Genomic DNA, 26,128 nt, shown 5'->3' on the forward strand with positions numbered 1-26,128 from the left:
CTTTCATTACCACAAAATTCCACAAATAAGATATAGGTAGCCTATAATAGAAATATGATGGACTTTTTAATTGAAAGTAGTGTTGAAAGCAGGTAAATATCCATCAAATGAGAGAGTATCCTCTTACAGTAGTAGTAGTATACAGAAAGTAGTCACTTCATGATCTGAGAGTTGAACTAGAAATATTATGGCAAAAGACGAGATGAATACTACCCAGTACAAACTTATACTATAACAGTAAAGGATTTATTAAATACTTTGGCAGATAAAATGCCATCTTTTAGAAGTATCTTTTAAATATAAATAGAATTTGGTAATATTTCCCAAGTAGTTTTAATGTAAGTTTTATAAATCACTTGTTATTTATAGTATTACTGTTAATCTATAAATTCAGTGTGATTCCAATCAAAATCTTAATCATAGTTTTTGTGGAACTTGGTAAACTGACTCAAAAATTCATGTGGAGGAGCAAATGGCCAAGGATAGTTTAGGCAATTTGCAAAATCAGCAAGCTGAGGGAACTTGCCCTAAAAAAATAAAGATTAAGATTAAAGTAATAAAGATACTATGAAATTGGCACAATGATTAAAAAAATAGATGAAACAGAGGAAAGGCCATTTAGTGTGACATTAATTTGCAAAGAAAGCAAATGAAACATCTGAATAATTTTATTTAGATATAGGAGACACTCTAAAAGATGTTTAGTGAATGAGGTACAATTAAGTATAATTTTCTTTATTATTTAACATGTAAAGTTATTGCTAATCTATTTATTTTAGAAACAGGGTTTTCTTAGGACTTAGTCTCTGAACTTTTTCTCTACATAAGTCTCAAATTCTGCAGTTTGAGGACTTTCTGTTACATAGTCCTGACTATAGGTTTGGGGTACTAGTGTATAGATAATTCTACAAAACCCATTTTTAGGGAATTAAACTGCTGATGAATATTCTCTAGGAATTTGCTTCAGATATTTTCAGATATAACTGTAGGGTTTCATTCCTATACTTAGTGCTGCATGTGGTAAGCACAGATACATAATAATGATGGTCTCCAAATAAACTTGGCTTACCTGTGTTAGTACACTTGTGGGCTTTAAACGTCTTGTTGACCTTTACTCCTGATTTTGTTTGTGATTAAACCTAGTTAAGTGTGGGGAAAATATTTCTGGTAAAGAATTTAAAATAATTATGAGTCCATGGCAAAGCGGTATTTCATAGTAGATATAAAATAATCAGAATTAATTTGTAAACTTTTTTACATTTATGATTTTTTTTATATTTTGTTTGCTAGAACACCATTATTTGACTTCTTCTGTCACTGGCCATCTGATGAGAAGCCAATTCTAGATATTTGAAAATAAGATGAATACAGTTTCAATAAAGTAAAGCTTATAGTGCTTGGGTACCACACTTTTGAAACCACCAAAAAAGAAAAAAGAAAAAGAAAAACAATTCTCCTTGCCCCAGCAGATTTTACTACTGTATGAAAAACAGATGGAGACAGTATTATTGTTATTAATTTTGTTAGTGAAGAAACTAATTGTTTTTATAGTTTTAAAAAATGTGTTATAGTTATTATAATCGATCTTGCATACTTTTAATAATCCATTTTCCTTATCCCCAAAAACATAGAGTAAAATATATAAAATTAACATACTGTGTGTGTAAGTTTTTTGCAGAAGAACCATTTTCATGTTTCTTTATAGTTTACCATGTTATATTTTAAAGTTTGTTTTGATTGATTCTTAAGATTACCATTTGAATTGGTTCAGTTGTCAAATATTTTATTGAATAGTTACTGCATTTTTTAAGAGGTACTGTTAAGGATTTTTTTTTAACATGTATGTCAATACTTGTCCTCAAATAGTAGATATTTATAGAACAGTAGAAATAACACTTTACACAAATGAAATATTCTTTTTCCAGATACTGAGTCACGTTACAGTTATTCTCAATAATCCTTTGAAGTAGGCATATACTGTAGTATAAAATGAAGTATCAAAAATAGCTTCTTTGCTGTTCCTATAGTTCCTTTACTGATTTCTTTTCTTTTTCAGGTACCTAGTCGATAGTCGCTGGTTCAAACAGTGGAAAAAATATGTTGGCTTTGACAGCTGGGACAAATACCAGATGGGAGATCAAAATGTATATCCTGGACCCATTGATAACTCTGGACTTCTCAAAGGTCATTATTTCTTTTCTTCAGTCAGGTTGTAAATGTGTTCATTTGAATATGTTATAGTAAATGTACATAATATGGAAAATGTTAATGTAAATAGATATATTAGAAATTTCTTTGGGGCTCAGTTGGTTAAGCTCAGCTCAGGTCATGATCTCGCAGTTCATGAGTTCGAGCCCCGTGTCAAGCTTTGTGTTGACTGTGCTGACAGCTCAGAGCCTGGAGCCTGCTTCGGATTCTCTCTCTCTCTCTCTCTCTCTCTCTCTCTGCCCCTCCCCTGCTCATGCTCTGTCTCTCTCTGTCTCTCAAAAAAATGAATAAATGTTAAAAAAAATTTCTTTGTATAATAGATTTGACCTAATGAACTCAGATTATTCTATCATAATTAGTTATTACTGTGTATTATGACAGATTGTTTTCATTTATTATGTAAGAAATGTTTATTATTCACATCTTTAAATGAAGAATGTAAGTTAGAAAGCACTATCTTTTTTTTTTTTTAATTTATTTATTTATTTTATTTTTTTTTCCAATATATGAAATTTATTGTCAAATTGGTTTCCATACAACACCCAGTGCTCATCCCAAAAGGTGCCCTCCTCAATACCCATCACCCACTCTCCCCTCCCTCCCACCCCCATCAACCCTCAGTTTGTTCTCAGTTTTTAACAGTCTCTTATGCTTTGGCTCTCTCCCACTCTAACCTCTTTTTTTTTTTTTTTCCTTCCCCTCCCCCATGGGTTTCTGCTAAGTTTCTCAGGATCCACTTAAGAGTGAAAACATATGGTATCTGTCTTTCTCTGTATAGCTTATTTCACTTAGCATCACACTCTCCAGTTCCATCCACGTTGCTACAAAAGGCCATATTTCATTCTTTCTCATTGCCACGTAGTATTCCATTGTGTATATAAACCACAATTTCTTTATCCATTCATCAGTTGATGGACATTTAGGCTTTTTCCATAATTTGACTATTGTTGAAAGTGCTGGTATAAACATTGGGGTACAAGTGCCCCTATGCATCAGTACTCCTGTATCCCTTGGGTAAATTCCTAGCAGTGCTATTGCTGGGTCATAGGGTAGGTCTATTTTTAATTTTCTGGGGAACCTCCACACTGAGAAAGCACTATCTTAAAACACTATAGTGCTACATTATTCCTAATGGACGCATGATTATTTAGTTGGGGAGCACTGGTAAATGTTTACATTCTTGGATTTTTGCATCAATCTTCTCCAACCCTTGCTACTTACCAGTTTTCTGTACCTCTCATTACATTTAAAGGGTATAAAACACAAGTACCGGAGCTTCCATTTCTGGCTAAGATGGAGTAACAGGGACTAGATTTACTCTTCCACCTGAGCAAACTAAAACCTTGACAAAATATATAAATCAGTGGTTCTCAAAACATTGGATACCAGGCAGCAAAGAACAGTGATCCTTGAGATATAGGAAACAAATGCGGTAAGCCCTATGATTGCCTCAGCTTACTGCATTGATACCAGTTTTCAAAACAAGGCACAGAAGAGGAAACCCATGTAGAGCCTGGCACTCCCCCCAGTTGAGGAAAGAGTTTGGGATTCAGGGAGACCCAGGCCACCAGAGTTTTGAGTTTAGAGTACCAGATAGGAATGACCAGCAAAAAGAGACAGAGACCTAGAGATATACAGAGTCTCTCTCATATATATCTCCAACTGAGTGTTGATTAGCTCATGTATGTGAAGGGGGTACCCAAGGCCAAGGAAAGAAGCTCCCAAAAGAATTAGAGGGAACAATCATTGGGGCTCATATAGGACCAAGAATAAAGTGTTCATAACAGAGTGGAAAGCCTTATAATTCATGGAGTATACTACTGCCAACAGTTTTTCCACTGTAATAGGGCAAAATTAATCGTCCTGTCCTTTTATCCTGAAAGCATCAAACTTTATATCTTAGAACAAAATGCAAGAGTACTTAGAGAAATTCAAAAATATTCAGCATCCAACAGGATAAAATTTATAATGTCTTGGATCTAACAATATATTACCTGGTAGGCAAAGAAGCAGAAAAATATGCATAATGAGGAGAAGTATCAATGTTTAAAAAATTTTTAAGTAGAAAAAATTAACAAATGGAACATACAAAACAAATTAGCAACGTGGTAGATTCAAACTCTTCTCTATGAATAATCACATTAAATGTAAATACCCCTAATTAGAGGTAGAGATTGGATAAGAAATAAGACCTAACTATGTACTGTCTATAAGAAACCCCTCTTTTGATATAAAGATACAAATGGATTAAAAGAATTGAAAAAGTATGGCATGTTATGGTAAGCAGAATTCTAAGACTGACTCCCAGTGACTGCTCTCTCTCTTATATAATCAGCTCCCCTTTGAGTATGGGTAGAGCATAGGAATTAGGATGAGATACCATTCCCAGGATTATTTATGTTGTATGGCAAAAGGGAGATTATCCCACCAGGTTTAATCTAACAACAAGTGCTCTTTAAAAGCAGAGGCTTTTCTCTGGCTGGTAGAAGTCAGAGATTCAAAGCATGAGAATTACTCAGTACATCATTGCTGGTTAAAAATGGAAGGGGCCATGTGAGAAGGAAGGCAGGGGATCCTTTAGGAACAGAGAGAGACCCTGGCTCACAGCCAGCAAGGAAACAGACCACCTCAGTCCTGGCATCATGAAGAACTGAATACTGCCAACAGTCTGAATGGGCTTGGAAGCAAATTCTTCCCCAGAGTCTCTAGTTAGGAGATCAGCCCATCTGACATCTTGATTTCTGCCTTATGAGACCCTAAATAGAGAAGTCTGTTGAGCCCCCCGAACTTGTAACTCACAGAACTATGAGATAGTAAATGGGTTATGGTTTTCAGCCGCTGCATTAGTTTGTTATACAGCATATAGAAAAGTAATACCTGTGCTAACACTAATCCAAAGAAAGCTGGAGTGACTATATTAATATATAATTATATAATACATAAATAATATATCAGTAAAGAAAATGAGACTCTCAAATCAGTGACAGTTTTTAAGAAACTAAAAAAGAACAGATTAAACTTAGAAGAAAGTAATTTCAGAATAGAAATTAGAGAATAGAAAAATAGAGAAAAAAAATCAATGAACCAAAAATTGGTTCTTCTCAAAACAAATATAATATGATATGTCAATTATAAAAAAGGAAAAATAAACTCGTTCTTTGTGAAATAATAAAATGGGTCCATATCTAGTTTCTGACTAGCATCCGACTCTTAATTTCATCTCAGGTCATGGTCTCACAGTTCGTGAAATTGAGAGATCGAGCCCTGTGTCAGACTCTGTGCTGACAGCAGGAGCCTGCTTAGGATTCTCTGTCTCCCTCTCTCACTGCCCCTCTCCTACTCTTATGTATACACATGCACACTGTATCTCTCTCAAAATAAACAAACATAAAAAAAAAAAGAGAGAAAAAAGAAAAGACAAAATTGCCAATATCAGAACACGAGAGGTAACACCAGTTCGGAATCAACAACTATTAAAAGGGCAATAAAGAATTATTACGAACTTTATGCCATTAAATTCAACAAACCAGATGAAAAAAAGTGAAACTGCCAAAGCTCATTCCAAAAGAATAGATTGCCTGAATAGCCCTGTATCAATTACAGAAAATGAATTTGTAGCTTAAAATTTTTCACAGAAAAACCCATCAGATCCAAATGGTGCCACTGGTGAATTCCACCACATATTTACAGGAGAAATATATACCTGTTTTACAAAACTCTTCCAAAATTGGAAGCTAATACTTTCCCACTCATGCTATGAAACCATCATTACCCTGATACCAAAATCTTACAGACATCCAAAGAAAACTCTTGTCTACGTATGTTGTCTAAACAGAAGTTTAGTAAATAAAGTCCAACAATGAAATGGGTATGTATGTGTAAGATATATATATATATATATATATATACACACACACACACACACACACATATATACATATATATATATTTTATATATATATGTATCATATAGAAAAATATATTTAAAAGATAATACATCAGGGCTCCAGGGTGGCTCAGTTGGTTAAACGTCCAACTTAGCTCAGTTCATGATCTCACTTTGTGAGTTCAAGCCCCACATTGGGCTCTGTGCTGACAGCTCAGAGCCTGGAGCCTGCTTCAGATTGTGTCTCTCTCTCTCTCACTCAAAAATAAATAAACATTAAAAAAAATTAAAGATAATATGTAAGATAAAAGAATAAAATGAAGGAAGTGTCCTCAGCCTCAAAATGGGCTTCTACAAAAAACCTACAGGTAACATGAAAAAAGCAAGAGTGTCCATTTAGGTCTTCAGCTGACCTTAGAGGTTCCACCCAGTGCAGTAAGGCAAGAAAAAGAGGTAAAAAGCATACAGATTGTACAGGAAGAAGTAATAAATCTGCTTTTATTCACAGGTAACTATGCCTAGTTGTCCAGAAAATTTGATTGAATCTACAAAAAACAAAGTTTCTAAGGAGTAATAAATGAGATTGGTTTATAGGATATAAGACGATTATTTAAAAACCCAATTGTATCTTTTTAATTTTTATTTTATTTTAGACAGCGAGAGAGGCAGAGGGGGAGAGAGAGAAAATATCATGCTCAGCATGGAGCCTCACACGGCCCGATCCCATAACCTTGGATCATGACCTGAGCTGAAATCAAGAGTCAGACATATCCTTGCCAACACATTGTCCTTTTATTATAGCCGTCCTGCTGGGTGTGAAGTGATACCTCATTGTGATTTTGATTTGTATTTTTCTAGTGATTAATGATGTTAAGTATCTTATCTGTGCTGTCTATGTATCTTTTTTGGAGAAATGTTAGTTCAGATCCTGTTCTTATTTTTTAATTGGGCTTCTTTTTATTTTTCTGTTTTAAGTGTTATTTATATATTCTGGATACTAGCTCCTTATCAGATATATGATCTCCAAAAATTGTCTCCCAATCTGTAAATTGTCTTTTACTTTCTTATGTCTTTGAAGCACAGTAGTTTTTAATTTTGATTAGATCCAATTTATATTTTTTTCTTGTTGTGGTTTTGGTGTCAGAATGCATTCCCTAATCCAGGGTCATGAAAGATTTACACCTATGTTGTCTTCTAAGAATTTTATAGTTTTAGCTGTTACATTTATGACTGATCAATTTTAAGTTAATATTCGTATACAGTGTGAGACAAGGATCAATTGAACAGATTAGAGAATCCAAAAGTAGATGCACACATATGTGGTCAATTGATTTTAAACAAAGATGTAAGAGGATTTCAGTAGAGAGGATAGCCTTTAAACATACTGCTTGAGCTTGAGCTTTAGGTATCTGTTCACAAAAAAAAAAAAAAAAAAAAAAGCCAAGAAACTGAACTTGGATCCATACCTGGCATTATATACAAAATAAACTCAAAACAGATCATATAAATTGTAAAAAAATAGGAGAAAATCTTTGTGACATTGTGTTAGGTAGATTTCTTAAATGTGATATGAAAAGCAAACTGATAAAAGAAAAAAACCTGTGCTCAGTAATAAAATCTTCTTCAAATGATAAATGTTAAGAATGAAAAAACAAACCACAGTGTGGGAGAAGTATTTGCAGATCACCTAACTGATAAAAGACTTGTATGCAGAATAAAGAATTCTTGAAACTATATTAATACAACAAAACCTAGTGGAAAACATAGGCAAAAGATTTGAACAGATGATTCACAAAAGAAAATGGAGTTTTCAAAAACTGCATAATTGGATAGATTATCAGCATCATTAGTCATTAGAGAAATGAGGTTTCAAATGTGTATGTGTATGTTTGTTTGATACGTGTATCAAAATGATTAAAATTTAAAAGAATGATACCCAAGTGTTGACAAGGATGTGAAATAAGTGGAGCTTCTATACACTGTTTTTGGAAATAGGAAATTTCTTAAAAACCTAAACCCATGTTTACCGTAGAAACCAGTCATTCCACTCCTACATATTTACCCAAAAGAAATGAGAATATATATCCATATGAAAACTAATACACAGATGTGCATAGCAATGTTATTTGTAATAGAGAAAATTGGAAACAACCCCAAATGCCCATCAATAGCTAACTGGATAAACAAATTATAGTATATCCATATAATGAAATCCTACTCAACAATTAAAAGGAATGAAGTATAGGGACGCCTGGGTGGTTCAGTTGGTTAAGCGTCCAACTCTGGGTTTTGGCGCAGGTCATGATCTCACAGTTTCATGAGTTTGAGCCCCATGTCAGGCTCTGTGCTGGCAGTGAAGTATTAATATGTAGAAACACAGATGGCTCTCAAGATAATTACGCAGTGTAAAAGAAAGCCAAACAAAAACACTATATATAATTTTTACATGAGATTCTAGAAAATGCCTGTAGTAACAAAAGACAATTTTCATATAAAACTACAAAGCGCACATTAGTCTATAGTTGCAAAATATGGAGAAACAGATAAGTGATTTTTGGGGGACAGGACAGTAGACTTAGATAAACGAAAGTAGAGATTACAAAGGACTCTTAGGAATCCTTTAATGGGGAGGAATCTATCCATCATTTTGGTCATGGTGGTGGTTTCACATTTGTATTGATCTGTCAAAATTGACCAAATAGTTCACCTTAAATATGTGCAATTTATTGTGTATCAGTTATGAGTCAGTAATTGCAGAAGTAACAAATATTGTTCACTACACATAAAGTTACTATTTGATTCTGGTACATAGTAAAATCATTTACTCAAACTCTTGAATTATTGTGGAAAACAGCTTAAAAGTCTTAATTTTTAAACTTTTCTTTCTTTCCCTGAGTTTTCTGGAGGGCAATCTGTCAATAGTAGAAAGAAAATGGATGTTTAAGTAAACCAATCTATTTGAGTCCAATTTGTACAGTCTTCTGTATGTGTCACCTTCGGCGAGTTAATCAGTACTGAAATCTGTTTACTCATTAATTTGGAGATATCTACCTCATGATACTGTTTTGAAAAGTCAGCTAACAGTGTTTTCTGTAGTAACACCTTTCATAGTACCTGCAGTTTTCTGTATGTATGATCTTGGGAAAGTTACTGAGTTTCCCTGAAAATATTTTCTAATCTAAAATGGAGATACCTATCTTACAGGATTGCTTTGAGAACTGAGATAACATGGTTGTCTCCTGTAGTATGTCTCATAGGATATGATGCATAGAGGTGTTTACAATGTGTAAGTCTCTTTCACCTTCAGCAGGTTCTGAAAATATGTTCCAAATGATCAGTTTCCATAAAGAATTTAGAATTACAACTAAGGTTTTAAAAAACTGAGTTTAAAAATTAATGCTTAGTTTGCATCTGTGATTGAAGTTTGTATTATAGAACTTAGAGTTTTACCATTTCTTCTCTACATGAAAGTTTTCTCAAAGTTCAGTGTGATTCTCTGACCATAGATTGATGCTAGATGGAATAAATAACTTTCTTTTAATCTTTTCAGAATTTTTCCTGCTTGTTTTATATTGTAATGTCTAATTAAGAATATGTGTTCTCACTGAGATACTACTAACAACAATTTTACTTTCCATGTTTGTTAGTTTAAGACTGGGTCAGATTGAGAAAATCTTTATGTTGTGTGTAATTCAATGAACTATATGTGTTTGTTTCTGCACTTTGAAAATTCAGGTAACAGGACCAGATAATAAAAAATGAGTCTAAGATTAGAACTGTCATACAGGTGTAACTCATGCTCTTGCTTCTAGATCTCTGGTCTGCCCTGCAGTAAGTTTTTAATTTAACCAGAATTTTGAAAATGATTATAGAATTAGAACCACATCAGAACAACTACCTCTACTTTAGATTTTGGGAGGAACGTAGATTATGGGCCTTCTGGAGTAATGATTTGGTTTTCAAGGTGCCCTTTTTTGATTTCCATCATGGTTCCCAGCCCATATGCTTTGGAGTCTTGTAAAAGGTTATTGATTTGCTTCTGAATTTCCTTCATCACCTAATGCTAGAATGATCACTTTTACCATGTGAGGAATATCTGCTACTTGAAATATTGGGGAAACACTTTTCTTTCAGATCCCTTGGTATTTTTTTAAGATTACACCTTAGTGTTTTTTTTAAGAGCTTAATAAAAAAATTATGTCTTTAAACGCTGTTCATTGACTACTGGTACACATTGAAACTTTTGAAAGCAACAGTTTATTTTGAAACATGTAGATTTATATGTGAATTTCTTCAGAGCTTTCTTCAGAACTCATTGGTTAAATATTTAAATTAGTCTCCATGAATTTAAGTAATCTATCATAGTTACACTATATAGTATTAAATATATGTACTATTGTTTCTTTTTACGTATCAAGTTTACTATTTTCTTTTGCAGATGGTGATGCCCAGTCACTTAAGGAACATCTTATTGATGAATTGGATTACATACTGTTGCCAACTGAGGGCTGGAATAAACTTGTCAGCTGGTACACGTTGATGGAAGGTCAGGAACCAATAGCACGAAAGGTATGTATTAAGCATAACTGAATAAAAATATTTTTCTCCAACAGTTCACATTTTTGTTTAGAAGCTCTGTAGGGTACGTATTCTTACCTTCATTTTATAGATGAGGAAATGAGGACAGAGATAGATTCAGGGTCTTTTAGAAAGTCACATCAGTTTAAAAACTTAGGCAGCCTGTTTTCTTAACCACTATGCTACAAGTTTTACAGTTAGAGTTTAGAAACATTAAAAATGATGCATTATCAGGGTACCTGTGTGGCTCAGTTGGTTAAGCCTCCAGCTCTTGATTTCGGCTTAGGTCATGATTTTACATTCGTGAGATTGAACCCTGTGTCAGGTTCCATGCTGGGTATGGAGCCTGCTGAAAATTCTGTCCCTCTCCCTCTTCCCTTCCCTTTCTCTCTCTTAGTCTCTGTCAAAAAAAAAAAAAAAAAAAACAAAAAAACCATTGTTTTTACTTTTTGGAACTAAAAAGTCATTTATGAAAGTAACGGTGTTGTCATTTAACAGAATACCGAATGTTTAAAGTAGGTCTGCCAATCTTACACAAGTATTTAATAGTGTATCAGGCAGGGAGGGGGAAGAGAGGAAGGAAGAGTTTGGGGACCAGAATCTCTGAGCATATAATTATTTATCTTTTTTTTTTTTCAACCCAGAAACAATTAAAAAAACAAATTAGGTAACACAAGCGTATAGACCTGTAGTAGACCAAACCATACATGGATTTATTTGGAACTGCTACAGAGTTGCTATATTAACAATTTGTATGTGTATATTGGTGGTTTAGGTATAGAATTATATCTTAGGGTGCCTGGGTGGCCTAGTTGGTTAACCGTCTGTCTCTTGATTTAGGCTCAGGTCATGATCTCATAGTTTGTGGGATCGGGCCCTGCGCTGACAGTACGGAGCCTGCTTGGGATTCTCCGTCTCTCTCTCTGTCCCTGGAATTATCAGACAGAAATTTTAAAATACTGTGCTTATGGGGAGCCTGGATGACTCAGTCACTTAAGCGTCTGACTCTTGATTTCAGCTCAGGTCATGATCTTATGGTCATGACAACGAGCCCGTAGTCCAGCTGTATGCTGGACGTGGAGCCTGCTTGAGATTCTCCACCCCCCCGCCATCCCTCCATCACTTGTGCATACATGCGCACACTCTCCCTCTAAAATAAATATGAATAAATAAATACTGTGCTTATTATGTTTAAAAATAAGACCGTTGTAGGACTTCAAAACTGTTAAGAATTAAATATAATTCTAAAACTATTAACCAAATAAAATTTGTAATTCTAAAATAATATGAAAAAAATTAAGAAGGAAGTAATCAGTATTTGGGTAAAACAGTAAGCAGAACCAAAGAGAAAATTTGTAAACTAACTGATAACATCAGTAGAAATAAATAGACTTGGGGCACCTGGGTGGCTCAATTGGTTATGCGTCCAACTCTTGACTTCTGTCAGGTCATTATCTCAGGTTTTGTGAGATTGAGCCCTGCGTCGGGCTCTGTGCTAACAGCACAGAGCCTGCTTGACATTCTTTGTCTCTCTCTCTGCCCTGCCCCACTCATGCTCTTGCTTCCTCCCTCTCTCAAAATAAACTTTAAAAAATATATACAGATTGAAGCTTAGAGACACTGAATGATGGAATATACAGAAATAAGCAAAGGCACTTTGAGCAAAGTGCATTAGTTTAATATACATACAGGTGGACTCTTAGAAGGAGAGAAAAAGCAGAATAGCATAGAAGTAACATTGGAGGTGGGACACCTGGGTGGCTCAGTCAGTTGAGTGTCCCACTTCGGCTCGGGTCATGATCTCGTGGTTTGGGAGTTTGAGCTTCGCGTCGGTCTCACTGCTGTCAGTTTGGAGCTCACTTTGGATCCTCTGTCCCCCCCCCCCCCCCCCCCCTCCTCTACTGCTCACACTCTCTCTCAAAAATAAATAACAACAACAAAATTTTAAGAAGTAATGCTGGAGATAATAGCTGAGAATTTTCTAAAACCAGTGGAAGGTAACATGCTACAGAATCAAATGCTGTGAAACAAACCCATGCTCAAAAAAATACAAACAAAACCATACCCAGTAAAAATGTTCAATAGCAAAAGCAGAAAGATATTCCTCTTATAGCCAAAAAAGAGGTCTATTTACCTTCAAAGTAAGAATAAACAAAGAAATTATTTCTCAGAAGAAATCTGAAAAATAACAATAACCATCTTCAACATGATGAAAGAAAATCACTGCCAACCTAAAATGTGTATCCAAGGAAAGGATCCTTCAGAAAAGGATCCTTTGGATAGTGAAGAAAGCTATTTTCAGATAAACAAATTGATAGAATTTGTTACTAGCAGACCTGCACTAAAGGAAATACAAAGCAGTTTTCAGAATGGTAAGAAAATTATTCCGTATGGAAGCTTGGAGACCCAGGAAAAAATGTAGATTAACAAAAGTAAATATTGTGAATAAATCTTAAGGCAGACTATTTAAAATGGTAGTAATATCTTATTAGGATGAATATATACATAAACTTAAAAAACATCTAACTGTTATTACAGCTAATAAAAAATAAAAAAATACTTTTATTGTAAAAAAAAAAAAAAAAAATACATCATATTAGTATATAAGTTAAGGTAGTAGCCTCCAAGACAACCTCCTTGTATCCATATCCTTGGGTAGTCACTTGTGGCAGTAACATGGCAGAAGTTAAAGTGGATGTGTCACTTTCAAGATTAGATTTTAGGGTAAAGGGAGTCAGAAGGTACAGACTTCCAGTTATAAAATCGGTAAGTCATGGGGTTGTAATGTATGGCACGGTGACTATAGTTAATAGTACTGTATTGCATTTTTGAAAGCTGCTAAGAGAGTAGATCTTAAAAGTTCTTGTCACAAGAGAAAAATGTTTCTAACTATATAGGGTGACAGACATTGACTAGACTTTTTGTAGTGATCCATTTCACAACATACACAAATATCAAATCATTGTTTTACATTTGAAACTAATGTTACATTTCAATAATACCTCATTAAAATAGAAAAGATGAGATTATAGAAGGTACCTCAGTTTCCATCTTGGGTGCACACACCCTCTTGCACTCTGTCATTTCTCGTTCTGGGAAGTTTAACTGCATACTCAGGCAGCCTGTGGAACGGCTCATATAGTAAGGAACTGAGATCTCTGGGCAATAGAGAGAAATGGAGACCTGTTAACAACCATGTGAGTGACCTCAGAAGTGAATCCTCCAGTGTCATTACAGCTTTCAGATAATTGAAGCCTTAGCCTACAGCTTGACCTTAATCTCATAAGAGACCCCAAGCAGACCAGCCTAGCTAAGCTGCTCCAGGTTCTTGACCCTCAGAAACTATGTGAACTAATGTTAAGTTGCTGAATTTTGGGATGATACATTATGCAGCACTAGAAAACTAGTAACTGGGATGCCTGCGTGGCTCAGTCAGTTGAACGTCTGACTCTTGATTTCTCCTCTGGTAGTGGTCCTGGGGTTGTGGTAGTCCTACAGTGGGCTCCCACTGAGCGTGGAGCCTGCTTGGGATTCTCTCTTTCTCCCTTTCTCAAAACAAAACAAAAAAGTATATAAAAGAAAACTAAGAACTAATTTTGGTAGTTCTGGAAATAGTGTGCTGCCTTATCAAAATTTGAAGTGTGGTGTGGCTTTAGAACCAGGCAGGGAGTAGAAGCTGTAAGAAATTATGAGTATTAATGAAAGCTTAAAGTGCCTTGAATAAATTGATAGCACAATTTTAGACTTTGAGGAGGCTGCCAGTGAGGGCTCACAGGAAAGTGAGGAAAATCTTAATGGAACCCAGAAGAAGTGATCTTTGTTGTAAGGTAGCAGAAAGTTTAGCAGCATTTGTCAACTGCAGTAAATTGAAAGGTAAAAAAATATCTAATGAGCTGAATGATATGCCAAAATATTGGAAGTACTGACTGGTTTCTTCTTGTGCTTCATATAGTCACATGTGAGAAGGGAGAGAGAAACTAAAGAAAGGGCTGTTAAAAAGGAGCCAAGACTTCCTGGTTTGGAAGATCGATGGCCTCTCCAGACGACAATGCTGAAACTCTGATGTGTTCCCAAGCAAAGATCAAACTTAAGTCACTCTCAGGAAAGCATGAACGAAAGTTGAAGCCAAGAGTACAACTGTAAAATTCTTTATTAAGACCTCAGAGAAGTCAAAGGTGGTACCTCACAATACTGTTCAGACAAAAGGCCCTTTAAAGAATTTCAGGGTGTACTTCACACTTCCTTTCAATATGTGGCTTCTAAGAATAGTAGAGCTTCTAAGAAGCTTAAGAGCATTGCCCTTCAGGCTTTCAGCGTAAACCCAAGATAGGACATATCTAGAGGACATTTGTGGATGTGACTTTTGTCTAATGGAATGAGACTCCAGTGAGATCCACTGGAGACCTGTGGTGTTTTCACGAACTGCTACCATCTTGGAGTACAGAAACAGTGTTAAGATCAAAGAGGCCTTTGATCTCTGAGACTTCTACAAGCAGAGGTCAGACTAAGAATTTACTCAACTGCACACATGTGCTAACTTTCATGAAAAAAAGGGTGATTCAGGAAACAAACAATGTTGTAAAGAGTCATTTTCAGGCCCTGATCAAGGAACTTTAAGTATTTGCCCAGGTGGATTTCAGAATTTCCATGGACCGTTGACTCCTTTGTTTCTCTCCCCACCCCATCCCCATCCCTTTTAAGAGGAATATCTAAAAAAATTGTCTTCTGTATGCCCCACCATTTTATTTAGGGTGTATGGTAGGCAGAAAACTTATATTGTAGTTCACAGGATTATAGATAAAGAGGAACTATACCCAAGATGTTTAAGAAACTATATCCAAGGCCTTATCCGTACCTGGATCCGATATAGATGACAAGTTTCTAAACTTGGAGTTGATATTATAATTGGGTGATACTAATGGGGGCTTTGCAGGGAGTAAATGTATTTTGCATGTGGTAGGGAGGGACTGTGACTTACTGGGAGCCAGAGAGTGGACTGTGGTAGCCAGCCTCAAAAAGCTTCCCAGTGACTGCCACCTCCTGTTACTTATATACTCTTGTGTAATCTCCCACGTTGTACCAAAGTTAGTCTGTGTGACCAGTAAAATATGGCAGAAGTGATAGTATGTCACTTCTGGGATTAGTTTCTAAAAGAAAAGATAACTGGTGTTTCTAACTTGGGAAGTGCTCTTTTGTGTGTACACTCACGCGTGTGCTCTCTGTCACTCTCTCCCTCCCTCCCTCCCTCCCTCGCTCACTCACTCTCTCGGGTCAGTCACTCTGAGTGAAGCCATATTGCCATGCAGGCAGCCTATAGAGGCACTCACATAATGAGGAGTTAAATTCTCTGCCAGCAGCTGGAGAGGTTCTGAGAACTGCCAGCAACCACATGATTGAGCTTGGAAGCAGATTTGAACAACGTGGTTAAACAGCATGACCTAATTGACATGCATTGCACTTAGTGCAGAATACAGATTCTTCCTGAGTGGAATTTTTACCAAAATTGACCATATGCGGGGCCATCAAGCAAATTCCAATGCACTTCTAATGTTAGAAATTATTCAGTGACTTCTGTCCCCAGTGGAATTTAGAAGTTGGTAACAAAAAGGTAACTAGATAATCTCCTAGCTATCTAGAAATGGAACATTATACTTGTAAAGTAATCCTTAAGAAATACAATGTAAAATTAAACATTTTAAACTGAATAATAATAACACAACATGAAAGAATGACTAAAGCCATCCTTAGAATGTGCTAGCTTAAATACTTAGAAAAGAAGTCAAAATCTTTTGTCTCAAGGAGTTACGAAAAGGAAATTAAGCCTAATCAAGAAACAATAACATAAAATAGAAAAAAAAAACTATATTAAATGAACAAAGTTGGCTCATAAAGAACAGTAAAATTAGATCAGTAAAATAAAGATGAGTCCGGGCAAGACTGATCAAAAATAAAATAATGCTTGGGGTGGGGGGTGGTGTCACCAAACTTTTTCTGTAAAGAGCAGATAGTAAATATTTGCAAGCCATGGTAGTCTCTGGAAGGTATTCATCTCTGCTGTTTTGGTTGCAGTCATAGATGATACATAAGTGAATGGGCATGACTGTGTTCTAGTAGAATGTTATACAAAAATAGATGGCAAGTCAGATGTAGATGTAGCCTGTGGGGTCATAGTTTCCCCATCCCTGATTTCAGCACTGGTTAATTAATGCCTACCAACATCACAAAAAGAGGGGCAACTAGATAACTATGCATCTTATTTAGAATGTATCTCATTGAAGTAGTTTTACTGAATATTGCAAGAATATGAAGTAGTTTTACTAAAAATTGCAAGAATAAAAAAATGCATGGTGAACTTGCAGTTAAAAGACATTTTAGAGACTTTTGTGTATGGACTTGATTTGGATCCTGATTCAAACAGTATATTAAAAACGAAACAGTAGGGGCAGTTTGAATATTGACTGGATATTTGATATGAAGGATTCGTTTTAAAGGTTTTTTTTTTTAATTTTTTTAATGTTTATTCATTTTGAGAGAGAGAGAGAGAGAGAGAGTGAAGCAGAGCCTAAGTAGAGGAGGGACAGAGAGAGGGAAACACAGAATTGGAAGCAGGCTCCAGACTGTGGGCTGTCAGCTCAAAGCCCAATGTGGGGCTCGAACTCATGAGCCATGAGATCATGACCTGAGCCAAAGTTGGAGGCTTAACCAACTGAGCCACCCAGGCGCCCCTAGTTTTAAAGTTTTTTTTAGGTGTGATGTGGTATTATGGTCCTGAGTCCTTGTTTTCTTGTTTTTGAAGAAATAAGTCCTGAAATATTTGTGGATGGAATATCATATGTAGGATTTTTTTATGTATTAACACCTATGATTTTGAAATTTTGTTAGACTTCACTACTTGTCTGTTTTTACCACTAGGATAAGCATAGTACTCAGTAAGTGCTACAAAAATGAATGCAGCTAACTCCTCAAAAATAGTAAATGTGTCCATTAGGCCGTATTATCAACTTGTTTTAGATACCAGATTTCCTTAGAAATCACTTGCTGTTTCCAAAGGGGGGAAAATGCTAATATTCACAGCAAAATGAACAAATAGAAATTATATTTATTTTAATTCAATATAAATTTTTATTTCCCTCACTAGTAAAGAGATTTTACCTTTGTTGTGGATATCAATTAATGGAATTATTTTTATTTAGCCATAAGTTTTAAATTTTGGACAGGGAGCCAGATTTCATCTTGTATTTGCTTCTTATTCATATTAATATAATTCACTTAGAAAAAAATATTTCTGTGGTTATCTCTAATTCTGAAACATAACTACTGTTTTTGAATATTCACATTCCAGTCTTAATTTCAAATATATATTTCAATGTTTATAATAATTAGGTAAATATAACTTTATACCTTGTTTTTTATGAGCCTGTTTCTTCCTGTTGCACAGTCTTCATAGTCATTATTTTAAATGGTTATTTTCTGTGCATTTTTAATAAGGCAGTAGACTTTATATAAATACATATAAATAAGATGTTATATAAATAAATAATCTACATAAAACCGTAATAACACATACATAAATATGGTAATTATTTTTCTCTGCAGTGGAGCTACTGTATTCAAGCTTTAATTATTCATATAGTATGGTTCTTTCAAATAAAAACAGTTGAGAGGACAAACTCACATTTATTTAAAAGAACATCTTTTTATTACACTACTTTTGGAAGTAAAATATAACAGTAGTATTTTGAGTACTGATGATGAGGGTTTTAATAGTATAAGATAGTTTTGGAGAAAAGAAAAAAAATGAGAAAAATCCTGAAACCCAATAAAGTGGATTTTGAAATAATCTTGGTGTTTTGTTTTCATTGTTTACAATGAGTTTCTGATAGTTGAATCACCAGATTCTTTCCAGGAAAATATCTATTGGTATTATTAAAATTAATTCTCATTTTTTAAAGAATAGGCTTATTTAGAAGAAAATATATCTCAATATAAATCATAAAGAGGGATTTTCTTTTTTGTTATTTTATCCTGTTTTGTTATCCTATTACCCTATTCTATTATTGGTCATTCCATTTTTCCCTCTTAAAAATGAGGCCTATAGCCACCTCAGTTTTAGCAACCTGCCAATGGTTAGTATTAATACTATTTTAGGATTCTCACTCAGATACTAGAGTCCCAGAGTGGAAATTTATGATTTACAGGAATATTTGATTTCTAATTTTTCTTCTTAAATATAGCTACCAGTAATCCTATAAAATTAAATGATATGGTATCTTTTGTTACATTCTTAACCTCAAAATAAATAAGCAAAAGGAATTTAAAACAAGTTTGTAAAATTAAAAGATGGAGAGATGCAGGCTGTTGGCCTGTTTTAGAAATATGAATATAACAAGTATAATTAAGAGAATATAAATGAAAGAGTATCATAAAAATTAGTGTTGGATTGGACATTAAATATTAGCTAAGCTACATTTGAATTTGTTGATCTAAAACAACTTCCCTGCAAGTGAAAGACAAATTTGTAAGTCCTTTACTGAACTGATGCTAAGCTTGTGAGTACAACAGTCTTTTGGAGCCTCCCTTTTGCCATATTTGTCTAATGTATCACATATCAGGCCGATTACTATTTTCAGAAACAGTATTCATGACTGAAATCCTACAGTTAACCTTTAGAAGATCAAAAGGAAATATACTTATTTAAAAGGTGACCCTAATATATATATATATATATTTTTTTTTTTTTTTACTCTTTTTTTGCTTTGTTGCTTGCATGTTTAGCAGCTTTTTTTTTTTTTTTCCATTTGTTGAATAGAATTACTAAGGGCGTATATAAAGGTCAAACAAAGTCATCTTAGGATGGAAAACTAATGTATCAGTTACAGACCATAGCTGAATATTTTGGCAGCAGTAATTTGGAGTTAATTTTAAAAGATTTAACATATAGAGTGAATTAACATATAGAGTTAGCTGTTGCTAACTGAGATTTTATAAAACTTACCACATTTAAAGGTTTTCTGCTAGAGCTCAAGTACTAAAAGCTAGAAGTAGGTCTGGATAATTAATCAGAGCTGTATTTACATTTGGGGTAAACTTTCTCATTATAAATATTGAATGTATTTGTTATTTATAGTATACCAAAGTATCTTCATAGATCAGTAGAATGCCTTTCCAAACTACTAGTTAATGTCTAAAATGATTATTCATATTCTGTTAAATATTAAAATTTCCAAATATGTTTCTTGCTTTTCAAACTATCTAGTATCTTTTATTTTATATTGACAGTTCTTAATAGATGTTTTTCATTGGAGATCCGTAGTTTTTTTCTAAAGCCTCTTTAGAGATATATATTGATTGCTGTTAGAGACAGTGAAATATATTGAGCTTTGGCTAACTGATTTCCTTTGGTTTTTAGGTGGTTGAACAGGGTATGTTTGTAAAGCACTGCAAAGTAGAAGTATATCTCACAGAATTGAAGCTCTGTGAAAATGGAAACATGAACAATGTTGTAACTCGAAGATTTAGCAAAGCTGACACAATAGGTATGCAACATCCTGTCCATTGCTATTAGAAATATAACTGTAATTCTATTTCTTATATGCTTCTAGGATGATAACTTTTTTAAGGTTTACACTTAAACATTACAGATTTCCAAGCTTGAGGCAACAAATCTTAGCCTAGAGTTGAATCATTTATCATATCTAGGTCTAGTTTACATTATTAGATGAGTTTATTATTTGTGTTATTTTACTTAAAAAAATGAAATAATTACTGTTTTAATTTAGCATTTGAAAAAATACATATCATGTTTGTAACATGAGTATAAATTAAAGTAGAGAACTGTAAGTAACATGGAAACTGTTACTTACCATGGAAAATGACAACTGTTTATTTTCTTTTTTCCTGTTTATTCTTTGGACTTTAAATACAATTCAGTAGCTACTTAAATAAGGCAGTAGGCTTAGTAGAGTTAGCATTTTTATGATATGTTAATTTTTTTCTTGTTTAACAATGAGTGGATTAGGAAATTATAGTCGCAAGTGTACCCAACTCCCTCTGTATATTTATATATCTACATATCATTATATATTTATATATCTACACATATAAGTGCGTATTAAAATATATGCAATTTTTTATTGTATTTTAAAGTCACATTTTAATTTAAGGTCAGAATATGTTGAATAAGATATTTTTTAAATAAATGATTATGGATTTAATAACAAAATTGTAGTTCATAGAACACAGCTCAAAATAAAAATTATAGAAGGTAGTTATTTTATAATAAAGTTATTGGAAAACAAGATGAATGGTAATATTGATCTTGTTGGAAAATGTAGACAGACAGTGGAGACATAGCAATTAATGAACAGAACTTCTCAGCCAAAAAAAAAAAAAAATTGCAAATTTATGTGTAGCTTTCTTTGTTGAAACCAGTCATTAAGTATACTTTCGTTAAAAGCAAATAAAAATATTTCTGAATTTCACAAGTATATTTGACTTTCACCACTTACCCATTTCACAGCAGAAGATACTTTTAAAACTGTATTTTCCATGAAATAACACCATTCTTCAATACCTAGTGCTTGGTTAATCCTCATGTTTTTACAAATATAATATTATGTATGGATTTTCTGTTATTTACCTAGAACATTTATAAGCTTGTGATGCAAGTTAGTAAACTCATTAAGTCATCTTTCTGAAATGAATGCTTAAGGGGTGCCTGTGGCTCAGTTGGTTAAGCATCTGACTCTTGATTTTAGCTCAGGTCATGATCTTACGGTTTGCGAGATTGAGCCTTGCGTCAGGCTCTGTGCTGCAGTGCAGAGCCTGCTTGAGATTCTCTCTCTGCCCCTCCTTTGCTTGCATGTGCGTGTGCTCTCTCTCTCTCAAAATCAAACTTTAAAAAAATACAATGAATACTTAAAATAGTAAGAATTCCATATATAAATGTTATTTTATTATATTAATATGTACAATTAGTTGACTTTTGAACTTCTAGACTTGTGGAACATATTCAGGAAAATAAAACATTTCTTCTGTATGTGAAAAACTGAAAGTTATCAAATATAGGGGCACCTGGGTGGCTCAGTCAGTTAAGCGACCAACTTCGGCTCAGGTCATGATCTCACAGTTCATGGGTTCAAGCCCTGCATTGGGCTCTGTGCTGACAGCTCAGAGCCTGGACCCTGCTTTGGATTCTGTGTCTCCCCTCTCTCTCTGCTCCTCCCCACTCACGCTCTGTCTCTCTCTCTCAAAAATAAAAACATTCAAAAAAAATTTTTTAAGTTATCAATATATATAAAATTGCATTAATCATGATATTAAAATATGCAGAGTAAGACTCTAAAGTCTAATAAGGGTAGTCTATTGAAATTAAATAATGTCTGAAATGTTCAGCTAGTTGGAATATAAATGAGAAGCTACTATACAGATAATGTTTTCTAGTTATTTTAAACTAGAGTTTGGTATTTCCTTTTCTCCTTAGCTTATTTCTGTAGAAAAATTATGTATAAATATGGGACAATCAGAAATCTTACTTTTAGAGAGGCACCTGGGTGGCTCAGTTGATTAAGCATCTGACTTCGGCTCAGGTCATGATCGTGGTTCATGAGTTAGAGCCCCATATCGGGCCCCTAGGCTGACTGCTCAGAGCCTGGAGCCTGCTTCAGGTTCTGTGTCTTCCTCTCTCTACCCCTTCCCTGCTCAAGCTCTGTCTCTCTCCCTCTCAAAAATAAATAAACATTTTAAAAATTAAAATTAAAAAAAATGTATAAAAGAAATCTTATTTTAGAACATTAGTTCACGGAATAATATTTTTAAGCTCATTATATGAAGATCAGCTGGTTTAATTTCTGATTTCAGTACAAGCAGTGTGGAGTTCTCATATTAAGTACTACATAAGAATTTGTCTTATGGAGTTAAATCATTTATAAAGAATCTGCTTCGAAAAGTTTATGATTTGTATAGATTTTAATCAACATACTAATACTTTAAAATGCTACATACATTGGATATATACCTTAAAATTGTACGTGAACTGAATTTTTGTACAGCCAAAGTTTCTTACTGTATTAGAGCATGTTTGTCAATACTCTGGGTGGTATAAGTAGTTTGGGAGTGAAAAGAATGGAACAGAAAATATCACAATAGAAAACAACACGTGTATATAGGGCCACGATTTCTTACTGTAGGTCTTAGTTTTTAAAGTTCAGTAATCTGTACTTGAGCAAGTTTGCTCTCTAAGCAAAAGGTTTTACAAAAACTGAAATTTTGTAAAACCTTCACAAAAATTAAAATTAAACTGGGAATTTTAGAGACCTGATAAAATAGTTATCATAGTAGTTAGCAGTTGTGGGACTATGTTTTTGGCACTTCGTAGGAAATTTCTTTTTAAACCTCAGCAATACTTTATCTTCATTGTATAGATGATGAAGTTGGGGCTTAGAAAGGTTGAAAGACTTACTTAGGATCACCCTGGTTCCAAGTGGAAATATTCTAACTGGACACAGTCTCATCTCTTAATTATTGCCTAATATAATCTGTGCAAGGGTTAATTGGGCTGATTTTGTTTTTCTAAAGGAAGTAAGTTTTGAAATGATAAAAAAATTTGGATAATAAGAAAGGAAATATGGGATGTATATTTTTCCCTTGTCGTCTCATCTTGATTAAAAATGATCCAAATATTTATGTCCATAAAATACAGCTATATGCTATGTAAATAGAATTAAGAAATAGAAGTATTTGTTTTCTGGTTTTGCCAAGTCAAAACTCATTTTCAGCTACTACTATTTACACTGACTTATAATAATAATAAGAGCCACAGGCAGGATCTAAATAATTTACCTCATTCAGAGCCAAAATGCCTTGCCTTTGAGTATTTTTCTCCTTAAATTGACATATTCGGATATAGAAAATGTTCCAATAAGAAATATAAAATTAGGTTTTTATTTTTTCTTTACAAATACACTGGAAAAAACAATGTTATAAAATTTATTGAAAAGTACTTTGTTTCTATAAAATTTATTAATAGAATTGCTTAACTTTTTTAAATATTCTTACTAGAAATGTTTGTCACAACAATTTTGTTTTTATTATATGAGGTAATAATTTTTCTACCTCTATGCTTTTTATTAACTGCCTGACACAGTCAGATTCGTATGTGGAAAAGTCTGCACACCCTCTCAATACCTTGACATTCTCAAGTGACCTTTAATCAGTATCCAATTTGAGGCATTAATTCCCTAGTTATACCCTAGATCGTCGTTATCTGTAGCTGCACCTGGTGAATCTCAATGTGAGCATCCTGCTTTCTAGCTACCACTTACTCTGTTCCCATTCTCACTTGACTCTGCTGCATCAGACCTTCAGACCTATCACTCCCTTGGCACTGCTGCTATGATGGTCTCTACTTCTACATTGATAAATCTGTTGGTAATATCAGTCTTCCATTTTCTTAACCTGCCAGCAAAAATTAATATACATACTCACTTTTCCATTTACAAATATTTCCTTTTTACATGGCTTCCAGAGCACAAGTTCTCACTGCCTGCATCTTCTCAGAGAATCTGAAAAGATCCTTCATATTTCTGATCTCAAAACATCAGGATATTGCCATGCTTAGTCCTTGGATTTCCCCATTTCTTTGGTGATATCCTTCTGTGCCCTGACTTCACATACTTTCTGTGTATCGATATCTTTTGAATTTGTATCTCCTACCCAAAACTCTCCCAATTCCAGTTTTAATCATTCCCTAACTTCACTTCTGCCTGATAGGAATCTCAAGATATAACATGTACAAAACTAAAGTCTGTCCGTTCCCCCCAAAAAACCTGCTACCCTGTCATTCTTCCCCATCTAAGTAGTCCCCACTTGTATTCTTCCAATTGCTCAGGCTCAAAACCTTGGAATCATTCAGATTCTCTTTTGTTTCATGCCCTGCATGTAATCTAAGCAGTGTATCTTCTAAGCAGTTCCTTCAGAATCTGTTCTCATTCTGACCACTTAAGATTGCTTCTCCCTTGGTTTTGATTGCTTCAGTAGCCTAGTCTCCTACCCTTGACTCAGATAAAATAGTATATTCTCATAGCTCACAAGATTCTATATAATCCATTTCCACCTTGCTCATTTCACTTCAGCCACACTGCTGCACCACAGTATTCTGAAACATGCCAAATGCATTCCTATCTCAGGGCCTTTGCAGTCCTTTCTTCTGTCTTTAATGTTCTTCCCCTATATGTGAGTAGATTGCAGAACTCATTGAAGAGGAAATTCCCATATGTGTCTCCATGTATTGTATTATGTATCTGTGTATTAACAGATAAAGGTCTGAAAGAAGAAATAACAAAATGTTAACAGTGGTGTTTGTATTTCCTGAATTTTTGCAATGAGCAAGAATTATTTATGCAATCAGGAAAAAGAGTACTTAGTTTTATAGAAAGACGAAAATGACCTCCCTTCCTCAGCTTCTTCCTCTACGCTCCTTCCTAGGTAATGTTGTGTTTCTTGATATGGATGCTAGTTACGGGGTGTACCCACTTTGGAAATTTATCATTATATACTGATGACTTGTGAATTTTTCTGTTATATATTTATATTTCAATAAAAAGAACAAAAAGGAAAAAGACCAACCCACCAAAATAGAAAGCAGTACTGTTAGTATATTTATTTTGTGTAATTATTTAAATATTCTAGCTAATTTGCGCCAAGTTTTCAGATACACTGTAAGATTTCCTGTTTATTTAAAGCCTTAATCACAATCTCATTGACTATAAGACTATTAATGAATTTTAGCTAAGTAGAGCATAAACAATATTCTTAGACTAAAATTAATGAAGTAGGATAGGTATAGGTTTTTATATTTCTTCAGAGAACATGTATTAATAGGTTTAGTGTTTTATAAATAATTTCTTCCCAAAGCTAGCCAGGTACTCTAAAATGTAGAAGTATTATATATTTCTTCATATGTCATAAGATATTTTACACTTTTCATGAGTCTAAGGTAGGCAAGTTACTGACCAGAATTCAATAGTTTTAATGCTATTTTCTAATAATCTCTCATGTTTAAAAATTTTAAAGATTCATTTAACTGTATGGCACTGAAATTTAATTACATCTCTGCTCTCATATGTGGGGACTCCTGTTGTATAGCAGGTTAAGCTGCTCCAGGTTAAAAATACTTTTTCTACTCACATAATTGATTTAGAAATAAGGAAAATATATGGCTTTACTATGAAAACAAGATATTTTTACTAATACAGACATCCCTTCAAGAAGGCACTTTCCTTTGTGTCCATTTATTCTGTTTAATTTTAGTGAACTATTCAAACTAAGTTATATTCAATTTAATATAAATTATCCTAAAATTGGTTATGTTACAATTAAAAATAAAATTTTCTATCTGTAGCATATGTGACTCATACTTCTTCTGAGTCCATCATATCATCAGAAAAATACATTGAA

At 34.0% G+C, this 26,128-nt stretch overlaps 1 protein-coding gene across 7 annotated transcripts in view; it reads left to right on the forward strand.

Moving 5' to 3' along the window:
* The window catches only part of USP15 (ubiquitin specific peptidase 15), a 118,967-nt gene that overhangs the window by 20,678 nt on the left and 72,161 nt on the right, over positions 1–26,128 (forward strand). For all 7 annotated transcript variants that reach the window (XR_006204921.1, XR_006204917.1, XR_006204920.1 and 4 more), the window contains exons 2-4: positions 2,057–2,184; positions 10,533–10,663; positions 20,082–20,208. Coding sequence is in view for 3 of the 7 variants with exons in the window: in XM_042947038.1 (XP_042802972.1) it covers positions 2,057–2,184; positions 10,533–10,663; positions 20,082–20,208 (386 nt within the window). In the remaining 4 variants the exon portion in view is untranslated. The remainder of the gene's footprint in view (positions 1–2,056; positions 2,185–10,532; positions 10,664–20,081; positions 20,209–26,128) is intronic.

The sequence above is a fragment of the Panthera leo genome, chromosome B4, assembly GCF_018350215.1.
Source record: "Panthera leo isolate Ple1 chromosome B4, P.leo_Ple1_pat1.1, whole genome shotgun sequence".
NCBI lineage: Eukaryota > Metazoa > Chordata > Mammalia > Carnivora > Felidae > Panthera > Panthera leo.